The 13,334-nt window shown below is 43.0% G+C and overlaps 3 protein-coding genes across 3 annotated transcripts; 1 reads left to right on the top strand and 2 right to left on the bottom strand.

The window, feature by feature from the left end:
* Positions 1–7,774: 7,774 nt before the first annotated feature.
* Positions 7,775–8,442, bottom strand: LOC310746736 (histone H3.2). Its single transcript, XM_083580718.1, has one exon. It carries the CDS (start codon positions 8,395–8,397, stop codon positions 7,987–7,989), a length of 411 nt encoding a protein of 136 aa, XP_083436844.1. The 5' UTR covers positions 8,398–8,442; the 3' UTR covers positions 7,775–7,986.
* A 2,241-nt stretch (positions 8,443–10,683) lies between these two features.
* LOC310747223 (histone H2A.J) lies at positions 10,684–11,150 on the bottom strand (the record flags this gene model as incomplete). The annotated part of the gene is made up of 1 exon (XM_083581562.1): positions 10,684–11,150. The coding sequence occupies one exon, from the start codon at positions 11,148–11,150 to the stop codon at positions 10,761–10,763; it is 390 nt and encodes a 129-aa protein (XP_083437688.1). The 3' UTR covers positions 10,684–10,760.
* Positions 11,151–11,560: 410 nt separating this feature from the next.
* Positions 11,561–11,978, top strand: LOC310747226 (histone H2B 1/2/3/4/6). Its single transcript, XM_083581564.1, has one exon. It carries the CDS (start codon positions 11,568–11,570, stop codon positions 11,946–11,948), a length of 381 nt encoding a protein of 126 aa, XP_083437690.1. The 5' UTR covers positions 11,561–11,567; the 3' UTR covers positions 11,949–11,978.
* The last annotated feature ends 1,356 nt before the right edge of the window (positions 11,979–13,334 follow it).

Genomic DNA, 13,334 nt, shown 5'->3' on the forward strand with positions numbered 1-13,334 from the left:
TGTTGTTGTGGAATAGGCAAAGCCCACTCCAATCCCCAACTGATTATGGCCCTCCGTTCATTCTCAGGGAATCTTACTAGCATCTTTGCAAATTATGCACAGGGTCCTGGAAATATACTAGGAAATACACAAATATACCAAGAGAAGGTGAGGAGGGACTCACAAGTCACAAATCAAGACTGAAATAGATCCCCAAAGCAGAAGGAATGGAATTATGTGTAGGGAAATAACCTTTAGTCCTCAGAAGGTACCATCTCTCAACCAATCTGAACCCATTTTCTGCACCCTAGTTAACCATCATGTTCTCTGACACCTCTGCCCCCTGTATTCATGTTGATTCTTTCACATATCGCCTCTAATTGCAAGATTTGGCCAAGCACTGGATTCTTCACTGTCAGACTTCAGGATCTTCTGGAGATATAAGCTTAGAAGTTTCAGAATCATCCTGGGGAAGGAATCAGGCATTTTTAAACTAGAAAGTAGCACTTTCCACATTCAGAGGCTTTCTTCGGACATCCACCCTTGGATTTCTGTTCCCATTATAGACTCCTTTTCTTCTCTTTGGGAACCACACACCAATGCAGCTGGAGGATGGGGGGTCCTTTTGAAGAGCATCTGGGAACAGAGCAATTAGACACAGCTGGGTTGAATGATTTCACAGCCTTGTGCAGGGTAAGGAGCCCAGGGTTGAGATGAGGCAGGAGCTACTTCTGATCCTTGAAAAGAAGGCACCAAAACACACCAATGGGAGTGCCATTGATGCCCTATAATACCGGCCCATTCACCATACTTGATACTTTCTTACCTTGTCCTGGACAAGCATGACTGAAGAGGTGCCACCAGTCCCCACAGGCCCTGCTGCCCACACAGCCAAGGCCTCAGTCAAGAAGAGTTAGAGGGCAGTAGTGTCAGGGGGAGCCTCCAAGCCCACCAAAGCCAATAGGAATGTTGACAATTGAGGTTGTTGTTTACAGATGTCTTCCCACTATATTCTTTCAGAGTTGCACATTTAGTCTTGGTTAAGAAGATACATTAATAGATGGTGACATGGGGAAGGTTCACCTATGAGATCTGGCAACTGAGTGCTTTGCATGTTCACTCTAAAATAAGTCCCATTGGTAAGGGTAGTTAGGGTACCAGCTCAAATCCCACCATTTCTTAGCCTAGTTTCATAACTGCAGAATCAATGTTCATAATCTGACTTCCCCACACAAATTTTAAATCGGCTTGCAAAGTCATTGCGGCTGTGCGTGTGGCAGGGCAGAGTTGGGGTTATAGGAGCTGGGGAATCCAAAAACATCAGAAGTGCCACAGATTCTCAACCTTTTCATTAGCTTCCAAACCCTTAATAGTACCTGCCACAGCAGTACAAATGGGAATTACAACGAGCTGGAGCACCTTGAGATTTCCATTCTACTGCTAACTCCAGACTGGTGTCACGGAAAAATCTAGGTGCGAGGTTGCTCAGTCACCCAGCTCATCAGGCCGAGCCCACAGGTCCCTGCGGAATAAAGGAAGGAGCCCAGCCACCAGCCCAGCAAATAGCTGTAGACCAAAGTTTATTGCGCAACAGGTTCAAAGAGGAATTTTGAACCCCGAGGATGGGGTGACAATGACTTTTAAAACTTTCCCACCATATCCCAGAATACAGTTCGTACAGCATCATTGATACATGATTGCTACATCACTGACATGCCACAAAAGGGGAGGGGTAGACAGGGGTTACACTAGTTTAACCTTGGCAAACATGTCCAGACAAGTCCTTGGTACAAGATTAGCATAAGCAGACATGTCAGGGCAAGACCCAGGTATGAGATTAGCATAGGCAAACACCTCTGAAGTCCCACCACCCAAAGTACAATAGAACTTCCTCTGCATGTCTGGACCCCTTGGCAAGTCTGGTGATGAGATTAGGCTTTCCTTGGCCAACAATCAGCTCAGCAATTGTCACCTCTGGGCACTTCTTGGGGTAGGAGGTGTGTATACATGTCCTCATGCTTGCGGTTTTCCCAAGACCAAAATAGTGTTGAAATGGAGGAAACTGGCAAAGGAGTTGATTTTATATGATTGTTAAAGCTAGGTAACTTCCCTGAGCTGTCAAGTCAAAAGGATAAATTTGTGCATAATATTTGTAACATTTAACAACTTTAACGATGTGCCCCCCCCTAATTTCCGTAAGACTGGAAACCATCAGCAAATAAATAATTAGGTGCCTATGTCATCAAATAAACTGAGAAAGGCCAATTGGAGGCTGGAAGACAAGATACTGTACATGCTGGGACCATGAATTTGTGGTTCTCCAGATGCTGTTAACCTATGCCACACTCATTGTCCCTCAACATTGGCCATGTTGTCTGGGATCGATGGGAGTTGAAGTCCAGTCCTGGCCCATAATTTTCTTAAGCTAATAGTTCTAAATTGGACTTCCTGTTTCTGACTTCTTTTCTTCTTCTTAAAGTGACTGCATTTGGGCCTAAAGAAACCTGTGTAACACAGAACACGCAGAGAGTCGTGGAGACGAAGAAAATAAGTTGGAGCAAAAGTACAGCGGAACTCTTTATTGCGAAAGTTTAAGACGTAAGGGGTGTATGTGCTTTAACAAGTAGTCGTGGCCGAGTGGTTAAGGCGATGGACTAGAAATCCATTGGGGTCTCCCCGCGCAGGTTCGAATCCTGCCGACTACGATGCTTTCTTTTCTTTTCCTGAAATCGTCTTTGCTTAAATAGTCAAAAAACTTCTTCCGTTTTAGGCAAGCATCTTAAAATACCTTGTGGTGCCGGAGAGGTGTTTTGTTACTCCTTACTTTCCACGCAGCGCTCATCAACTACAGTCAAACCACTATACATATCTATTACTGAAGACTAGGGAGTTTTCCCTCTAAAAGTGCTGTAGGTTACTGCTTGTATAAGCTTCCCTGAAATAGTAAGAAAAAAATATGTTTCTCACAAAGAGTGTTTTGCAGGTGAATTGCAGGCATACTGCTTAAGGTAATTGGCATGCATGTCCGTGTAGAATCGAGTAGAAACGTGCTAGTTTAAACTGGCTGGTTATGGGAGGGTAACCTTCCCCCCCCCTCCATTTATTGAGATCAAGAAAGGTTATTACTAACTCCTCGTTAGTATAGTGGTAAGTATCCCCGCCTGTCACGCGGGAGACCGGGGTTCGATTCCCCGACGGGGAGATCATTGGCTTTTATAACTCATAAGTGCATTCACATTACAAATTGTTGTGAACCAGAAACAATTGAGGGTATTTTTCTTCCAATAGGCTTCAACAGATGGATAAAAAGTTCTCTGCCATGTGTTTCTCCTGGGAATTTTTATTAAATCTGCTGTTATTGTCTGTGTCCTTTTTAATTGTTGGTTTGCTGTTTTTATTGCATTCTGTACATCATGTATAAACAAACACAAACGTTAAATGCTACATTTGTACAGTGTGATGCCGTCTTCGAAGCCCCTTTTAAAATTGCTTTTGCCACTTGAAAGCTCTAGTTTCCTTTTTATGGGGCAGTGCCATGTTTAATTGCATGAAAGTATACCATTGGAAAATATTACCTTAGCACAACTGCATTCTAACAAAAATGTAGGGTGTAGAATGCTGGCTGTTACTAGAATAAGGGGTCATCCTATGGCAAGATCTGCCAGGATCAGCAGTTTAGCATGCAATGAATCTCAGTATTAAATCCCCAACCCTGGCCCTAAGATGCATTGTTGGGACTTGCTCATCCTGGCTGATGCAAAAGAGTTTTTGTTTTAATTTTTATTATTTTTAAAAATAGATTAAAGTCCAAAACAAAGCAGAAAAACAAGACAAAGAAAAACAAAAAAGAAAGAAAGAAGAAAACAAAAAGAAAAACCACACCTACAAAGAAAACCATATCATCATATTAATCGTTACGTACATATACACGTATTGACTTCCTTCCTTTGTTCTGAGACCTCATAGTTTTTAATCTTTCTGTATTGTTGTGTCTAGTTTAGATTACCTCTATCTTTATACCTCTTGCACCATTTTTCAATTTCTTTAACCCTGCAAAGCTTCATTCATTACATACTGATATACTTACTCCAGAACAATGTTTTTTCATATATTCTTTAACACAATCCCATTCTTTTACTAATTTTTAATCCGATTGTCCCCTTAAGAATGCTGTGAAGCTTGCCAAATAGATATATTCACAAAATTTGATTTGCCATTCTTTCATTGATGGGATTTTTCCTCCTTTCCAATTTTTTTGCAATGAGCATCCTGGCAGCTGTTGTTGCATAGAGGAATACTTTTCGTTGAATGCCAGGAATATCGTTTGTGATTATACCTAAAAGGAATGCCTCCAGTTTTTTACTAAAATATATTTTAAACATCTTTTTGATTTCCTCATATATTTCATTCCAAAATTGTTTAAAAGGTCGGCATTCCCACCACATTTGAAACATTGTTCCTATTTCTTTCTTGCATCTCCAACAGGTATTTGATTTTAATTTGTAAAATTTGGCCAATTTTACTGGAGTCAAGAACCATTGGTACATCATTTTCATCAAATTTTCTCTAATTGTATAACATGCCATAAATTTAATATCGCATTTCTATAATTTCTCCCATTGGTCCAGCCGAATTGTATAACCAAATTGTATAAATGCATGCCCATTTGATCATAACTTCTTTTACTTCTTCTTCCTTTAACTCCCATTCTAATAATAGATTATACATTTTGAATATGCTCTTTTTTGGATTTTGTAATAATACTTTTTGTAATTTTGATTCTTCTTTTTCAAACCCTATTATTTTGTCCTGATTAAGTATTTGGGCAATTTGGTGATATTGTAACCGTGTGGTACAGTATTGGGTCACCTCTTCGTATGGCCTTAGTTTTAATTGGCCCTGTTCCTTCTTTAGGAACTGCTGGTATGTCGCCAATCTTCCTGTCGTATTTTTCTTTTTTACAGATATACGCTTCTAATGGTGATACCCACCATGGGGTTTTCGGTTCTGTCAGCCTTCTATGTCTCACCCAGACCTTATATAGCAAGTTTCTAATTACATGGTTTAGAAATTCTTTATGAACCAGATTATGATGAGATCAAAGACCACTTTCAGAGTTGGTTGCATTATCGACAACTACATGAAAAACATAAAGAAGACAGCAAGAAAGGATTTAGTTATACCAGATCTATGTTTCAAACGGAAGTGACTAAAGGGAAAGTGAAACTACTGAAGGCCTCATACAGCATACTATTAGAATGGGAGACAAAAGATGAAGAGGTAAAATCAGTTATGATTAAATGGGCACAAGATGTAGGTCACAACATTATGATGGATGATTGGGAACAATTATGGAAAACTGACTTAAAATTTACAGATTGTTCCCTATTGAAGGAGAATTACATGAAGATGATGTACAGATGGTACACAACACCAATGCAGTTAGGGAAAATGTACAAAACTAGTTCAAATATATGTTGGAAGTGTAAGAAAAAGGAGGGGAATTTTATCATATGTGGTGGGATTGTAAGGTAATTAAAAAAAATTGGGAAATGATATGCAACGAATTGAAGAAAATGTTCCATTTAACATTTGTTAAAAAACCCGAGGCATTTTTGTTGGGGGTTGTAGGGAAAGACCTGCCAAAAAAGTTGAAAAACATCTTCATGTTTGCGACAACGGCCGCGAGAGTTCTGGTAGCACAAGGATGGAAGACTGAAGAAACCCCAAGTAAAGAATCATGGCAAGAAAAATTGATGGACTATGCAGAACTGGTAAAACTGACATATAAGCTATGGGACAAGAATAACTGTGACTTTAAGGATGAATGGGAACCCTTTACAAAGTATCTGAAGACGCAACAAAGCGAACTGGACTCCTTGGCAGGTTTTGAATAAACATTCACAAACTTTTTATTGATAATAATCAGCTAAATAGTTCGAGGATCTATACAACTTTGTAACATGCAGAAAACAGCATTCTTAGAGAAACCAAAGACTGGAACTGAGGGAAGTCGGGGGTGGGTGGGTTTTGTGGGGGGGGGAGGGAGGAAAAATGGGGGGTGACAAGGATGATATGTTTTTGGATAATATGTCTTGTTATAATTTTGAATTTTTATTTTTTTTTAAATAGAAATTCTTTATGAACCACCACTTTACTGTAAATTAGATAGGCAGAGTTTTTCTGAGGTGTGGTTGGCACAGGAAGGTGAGAGACTTAGGTTGAATCTTCAGTCTATTCAGTTTACCCACATAATCTGGCAACCCCGCATAAAGCACTAATGTAAAGGCTTCTTTTCCCTCTGCCAGGTTTAGGCTGAGCAGCCACTCAAATGCCCAACAGTGTTTGGATCAGGTGTAACGAGGGACTTCCTATTTTTTCTAACTGATTTGGAACAGTATATTGCAGAGCCCGGGTAGCTCAGTCGGTAGAGCATCAGACTTTTAATCTGAGGGTCCAGGGTTCAAGTCCCTGCTCGGGCGTTCTTAACTTTTCTTCCACCCTATGCCTCTTCATACATCTTTTAAAATTATTTTCTTCCACTAGTTAATGGCAAACGAGTGACATCACCTTAGTATTCTACACTTCCAGACCATATCAAGCTTATATCAAGCTTATACCAAGAATAAACTTAGTTGGCCTCTCTCTAAGGTGCAACTGGACGATTTTTTAATTTTTTTTATATATTTCGACTGAGACCAGCAGGGCTACCTACCTGAATATAATCATGCAATGGTTTTGTTTGTTTTTAAGCCATTCAAAATAGCACAGACAGCATACTTGACATACTGTGTTGCACAATACGTTTTACCTGTGGAAAAAACTACCTATCAACGTGTATGTGGGATGTTCTAATATATGCCAGCATTTCTGATGAGGGTCTGTGATCTCAAGACTGAAGTTCAGCTTTACATTTTCTAAAAATGCGCACATGGGTCTGTGCTTCTGATTTAACAAAAGGTGAACCAACAAAAACGGTATACCGACGAAGGTGGGATTCGAACCCACGCGTGCAAAGCACAATGGATTAGCAGTTCATCGCCTTAACCACTCGGCCACCTCGTCAAGCACAGAACACGTGGGTTCAACACCGGTACTTAAAAAGTGCTTCAATACTCCACTACTTCAAAAGGATGTGGCTTTTGCAGTATTCTTTTAAGGTGGTTTCATATTGAATAAACGCGGTGGGATTACAATGTAACTTGCGTATTTTCCAGAACATAGCCAATGAAATTGAGCGGATTCTATAAGAATTATGAATGGTGAGGTTTATTAGACATAAAGCTGCTTAACTAATGTGTTAAAATATCTTTTGAATTTAAAATCCCTACTTTAAATGTTACACAAGCTTAGAATTCGCCATCTTGAAAGAAGCAGCCTCCCTCTCTAGGTGGACGAGGAATGGCTCTGCTTTGATGGTGCCCAAATCAAACAAATGCATCCTCCCCTTGGGAGCCTCCGTTAAGCAGTGAACTTCAACTCAACACGATTAATCGAGTAATTTGTGACTTTCTGAATGCAGTCCTACTGTAAACGGCACTTCTAAACTTCTTCAATCTTAATTATTTGGGGAAGGTATTATTCAGTTAGGATAAGCGGAATAAAAGACTATCTATATGAAATAGCGAAGCATATTTCAATCCCACTTAATTCCAGGGGGTGGGATTAGCATTTCCCTTAACAAGTAAAAGGATAAAGCCATCGCCAGCTAAACAGTACCATTCCCTTTTCCGGGCTTCCCAGCTACCTTTTAGAAAGTTCTTAAAAGAGCCTTTAAGTGTCAAGTTTCCCATTCCCATGGTCATTCTCATAGTTTGTATCAAACTATGAGAACTTTGTTAACTTCCCAGTTACTGTTAGTTGCCTTTACTAACCTACGACGTGCCGGAAAGCTGCAAAAGGTAATTTAGCATCGTGCGAGCTCTTTTCCAAGACCATGTGGTGGCTCTTAAAAGAGCCTTTGTGGTGAAACAGGATTCGTGTTCTGGGGACGCGTGCAGGCGCTTCTCAGGCCCTCTCTCCGCGGATGCGCCTGGCGAGCTGGATGTCCTTGGGCATGATGGTGACGCGCTTGGCGTGGATGGCGCACAGGTTGGTGTCCTCGAACAGGCCCACCAGGTAAGCCTCGCTCGCCTCCTGCAGAGCCATCACGGCCGAGCTCTGGAAGCGCAGGTCCGTCTTGAAGTCCTGCGCGATCTCGCGCACCAGGCGCTGGAAAGGCAGCTTGCGGATCAGCAGCTCCGTCGACTTCTGGTAGCGGCGGATCTCGCGCAGCGCCACGGTGCCCGGCCGGTAGCGATGGGGCTTCTTCACTCCGCCCGTGGCCGGCGCGCTCTTCCGGGCGGCTTTGGTCGCCAGCTGCTTGCGAGGCGCCTTCCCGCCAGTCGACTTGCGAGCCGTTTGCTTCGTGCGGGCCATTGCTCCCAAAAGAAGAATAAAAAACAACCAAAAACGCCGCAAGTCCCCACAAACGAAGCAACAGATAAAGTAAAGCGAAAGTTCCATGGCCGGATATTTATAGGCAGCTGGCTGCCCGCTGATTGGCTGGAGGAGATGAATGGAACCGTTGCAGAGTTCGAATTTCCCAAACTATGCAGGGATTGGGCAGGATTTCAAAACCACCCCGCCCCTTCTAATGACTACATTTTGGCTCCTATCCATTCAGCCTTGCTATTTTGTGAAATGGGTCTCCGCCCCCACTTTAAACAAAAACCTGTCTTTGCTTTACAAGGAAGCCCTCCATAAGGCAGATGGCAAATCTATTTCTGCACATAGAACCATTCTGGTATATGGTTACAGTTTACAGACACAGACAAATCTTTGCCTCACCCCCACCACCCAAGTTGATTACGGTCCTAAATTTAGACGGGGCGGGAAGGAAACCAGAGTAACCAATCAGCGCAGGGAGAGAAGCAATAGAAGAAGCAAGGTCAGCAATCAGGAATGTCATGTCTCTGTAGTTCGTGCCAAATATCAGAGACCAGTAGGTCCCTAGCCTAGTACCAGCACCATTTTTTTCCACTTTGTACTGTGAAAGAGTAATCATTGTTCAAAAGCTGTGGCTTCTTTCCTTTCAGCAGTAAGCGAAACAAACAACTGACCCTCTTGGATAGCATACCTCTTACCTTTCACAATACTGATGATTCATAGAATTGTAGAGTTTGAAGGGACCCAAAGGGTCATCCAGTCCAACCCCCTAAAATGCAGGTGAAGAATCCCTGGCAGATGGCTATCCATGAGTCTTGAACTTAAGAAAAACCCTGCTAGAGCAAACTGAACTCCCATCTACCTTTGACCTATGCTGTAATCCTATTCACAAGAAGCTGGTGTAAAGTTAAGTGAAGCAAGGGTAAAGCACACCCCAACCAGACTCCATTCTGGAGCAAGGATACTGCTTGCTGAGCTGGCCTAAGCCTGCCAGAAGGAAAACAAGCCTTTAAAATAGTGCTTGAGTCACACCACTATTTTTGATGCCTTAATTTACATGGTGTTGCCAGGTCATGTGAGACTGAGATGAGCTGGTTTAGGGTCTTGCCTGGATTCCTTGTTTTCTTGGTTTAAAGTGTCATTATACTGGCCCATTTTCAGTCCTCTGGTATGGAGGCTCATCTTAGGGGAAAACAAATGTATCTTTGTTAGAAGATGAGCAATTTCATATTTGAGTTCTTTGAGAACTTTTGGCTGGATGGTCATTTCTTGGTGTGCCCCCCCCTAAATTTACCAGTAAAGTAAATGGTCTTGTCATCACTATTTGCCTCAGTACTTCAGATACCTCTTCCTGCAAAAGTTGGTATATAGGCAGAGGTATCTGACCTGTGCCTCTCTCAGTGAAGACTGGAGCACAGAAATCCATTCAGCTTGTCTGCAATTTCCTTCTCAAGCTGCAGTTCTCTATAGGTAGTTTCCTGATTTTACACACACACACACAATTCTCCAAAAAGTGATGCCAGACTTTATTGTGTTCTTGCATTTGTTTGGGCAGATCTTGTGCTTGTCCTTTTGGCAAAATAACTAAATTGAACTCTGAAGGAAACCTTCCTGCCTCTACAATAATTTCTTGACGAGCAACAGGTGTGGGGAACCTTTTTCAGCCTGAGGGCTTCATTTCCTTGTGGACAACTTCTGGGTGGCCACATGCCATGGATTTAGAGCACCAGAGGCAAAAGTAGACAGAGGAACAAATGTGAATGTTACCTTTAAACAGAGCATTAAATTCCACACCCACTTGCGCAACACTATGGCCTACATCCAGTCAAGCAGGAAGCGCAAGACTCATTCCAGCAAGGCCAAAACACGCACGGAGGGTGCAAAACAGGTCTCATAAAGGGTATTTACTGGGGTAGAGTCTCCAGGGCCAGAAAGAGATGGCTAGAGGACTGCTTTTGGTCACAAGGCTCCAGGTGCCCTATCCTTATGTACTGCATACGATTAACTTTCTATCACTGCAGTTTTGGGTAGCCACTCCCCACCCACACTTGTATGGAGATATTTTAACCCGTTCTTTCCCATTTATCTTTGCTTACTTGGGATTACACCAACAGGGTTAGCATGTCATTATATACAGCATGCCTTATTCAGAATTGCAAGATAAATGTGAACCTAGCAAATATGTAACTTGATAGGCTTTCCGGCTGTGATGCGCATATTCTTGAAATGTGCTTGAGAACTAACAAAGAAATATTTGAATCGGTAGCTTACACTAGAGATAACTAGCTCTTTCGCTGAAGTTGTGGGTGGCTCTTAAAAGAGCCTTTGGATTTTGGGATTCCTTGAGAAGAGCTTCACTTGCTCTTAGCTTTGTGGCTCTCGGTTTTCTTGGGCAACAGCACAGCCTGGATGTTGGGGAGAACGCCTCCTTGAGCAATGGTGACTTTGCCCAGGAGCTTGTTCAGCTCCTCGTCGTTGCGGATGGCGAGCTGCAAGTGGCGAGGGATGATCCTGGTCTTCTTGTTGTCCCGGGCAGCGTTGCCAGCCAACTCCAGGATCTCAGCAGTCAGGTACTCCAGCACAGCAGCCAAGTAGACGGGCGCTCCGGCTCCGACGCGCTCTGCGTAGTTCCCTTTGCGCAGAAGACGGTGCACACGACCCACGGGGAACTGGAGCCCAGCACGAGAAGAGCGAGTCTTGGCCTTAGCCCTGACTTTTCCACCTTGCTTGCCACGACCAGACATTTTTTCTTCCTTAAGTTCTGTCGCTGTTTCACTGCCAAAGTTCGAGCAAGAATAGCTCTGAAGCAGCTTCTTCCTCGATATTTATCCGTGCCGCCGGCTTGTAACTGTGAATTCCTATTGGGTAGTGCTTTAAAACCATGTGACTTAACTAGCGAATGGGAATCTCGAGTCTTTTCCTTTAGTCCATTGGTTGGACAGGTCGGAGCCTGTCCAATAGGATCAAAGGAAGTAGCAGCTTGAAATTTGAAGTGGGCGCCTTAAAATGAGAAGATGCGATTGGGTAGCTTCTAGTTGTTAACCAATAAGAATCATTGGAGCTGAATATGCTAATTGCATCCTGCTGCTATAAATTGAATGGTCTGAACACATGCCGCGTACCATTTCTTTGCAGCTGAAAAGGAAATAGGTGCTTTTGCAATGCCGGAACCAGCAAAGTCTGCTCCTGCGGCCAAGAAGGGCTCCAAGAAAGCCGTCACCAAGACGCAGAAGAAGGGCGACAAGAAGCGCAAGAAGAGCCGCAAGGAGAGCTACTCCATCTACGTCTACAAGGTGCTCAAGCAGGTCCACCCGGACACGGGCATCTCGTCCAAGGCCATGAGCATCATGAACTCCTTCGTCAACGACATCTTCGAGCGCATCGCGGCCGAGGCTTCCCGCCTGGCGCACTACAACAAGCGCTCCACCATCACCTCCCGGGAGATCCAGACCGCCGTGCGCCTCCTGCTGCCCGGAGAGCTGGCCAAGCACGCCGTCTCCGAGGGCACCAAGGCCGTCACCAAGTACACCAGCTCCAAGTAATTTTGACTCGTTCCCAAATACATACTGAACCCAAAGGCTCTTTTAAGAGCCGCTTAACTTGTCAAAAAGAGGGCTTGGATCATTGCGTTCATTTATCCCCCCCCCCCAAATTCCGCGGGTTTTCTATTACAACATTATACATAGTTTGCCTTAGTCCAGAAGCAATGCAGCCACTTCTAATAAGTCCTATACACTTGGAAAGTCCTAGAATGTACAAGTATAATTTATGCAATGTTTTTAACTCCACCTTGCACTCTAAAATACCAAGGGTTAAAGTTGATGGGATATCCTGTAATGAGTCCGCTGCAAGATTTTTTCCCCTACAATTTAATCTTCCGCCTTTGCGATACCTGACTCTAGTTCCATCTTGCGGATTTTTCTAAGGTAAATGCGAACTTAATCCTCCTTCTTTCTGATGTCATATATTTGGCATTATGTCATATGTTTGCCAAGAGGGCCGGTTAGCTCAGTTGGTTAGAGCGTGGTGCTAATAACGCCAAGGTCGCGGGTTCGATCCCCGTACGGGCCATCGTTCTTGTTTACTTAAATTTTTTGTTCCGCTCTGATTCTTTTTTTCTGGTTTCCTTCTATGACATAAGTTCCACCTAATGGTGCAGCAATAAAACTGCTAGCACATTTGCAAACACCTGGTGCAGAATTCAGTGGTCAGGTTGGTCGCTGGAACAAGACTGTTTTGAGCAGCAAATTACACTAATCCTGGCCCAACTGTACTGGTTGCCAATTACCGGTAGTATCTGAGCCCCATGCAAAGTGCTGGATTGAACCTATAAACCCTTAAACCAGTCGGACATCAAAAGAACCTATAAACCCTTAAACCAGTCGGACATCAAGAATCACAAGACAGAGAAACCAGTAGGAGAACACTTCAATCTCCCAGGACATTCTATACAAGATCTCAAAGTAGCTGTATTACTACAAAGGAATTTCAGAAATAGACTGGAAAGAGAAGCTGCTGAATTGCAACTCATTACCAAACTTAAAACCATGGAGAGACCTGGTCTGAACAAAGACATTGGATTCTTATCTCATTATACATGACAAAGCCATTTTTCACCTTCTCACCCCTTGCTTTTTCCTGTAAGACCTATTGCAGTCGTTAAGAGCCGTCAACAGGCTCATCTCAGCTATCTGCCAACCACCCATTCCCACCACCCTTCTGAGTAATACCCCTCCCCACCTTCTCACTATATAGAAGGATCTGGCAACTTCTGTTTCAGTGTATCTGACGAAGTGTGCATGCACACGAAAGCTCATACCAAGAACTAACTTAGTTGGTCTTTAAGGTGCTACTGGAAAGAAATTTTTTTTTTTTGTTTTGACTATGGCAGACCAACACGGCTACCTATCTGTAACCTTAAACCAGTG

Source organism: Podarcis filfolensis, assembly GCF_964270895.1.
Source record: "Podarcis filfolensis genome assembly, chromosome: 13".
Taxonomy (NCBI): domain Eukaryota; kingdom Metazoa; phylum Chordata; class Lepidosauria; order Squamata; family Lacertidae; genus Podarcis; species Podarcis filfolensis.

What these genes read in the sequence shown, in the direction of transcription:
- LOC310747226 (XM_083581564.1), top strand. Translation starts at nt 11,568, where the DNA reads ATGCCGGAACCAGCAAAGTCTGCTCCTGCGGCCAAGAAGGGCTCCAAG.
- LOC310746736 (XM_083580718.1), bottom strand. Translation starts at nt 8,397, where the DNA reads ATGGCCCGCACGAAGCAAACGGCTCGCAAGTCGACTGGCGGGAAGGCG.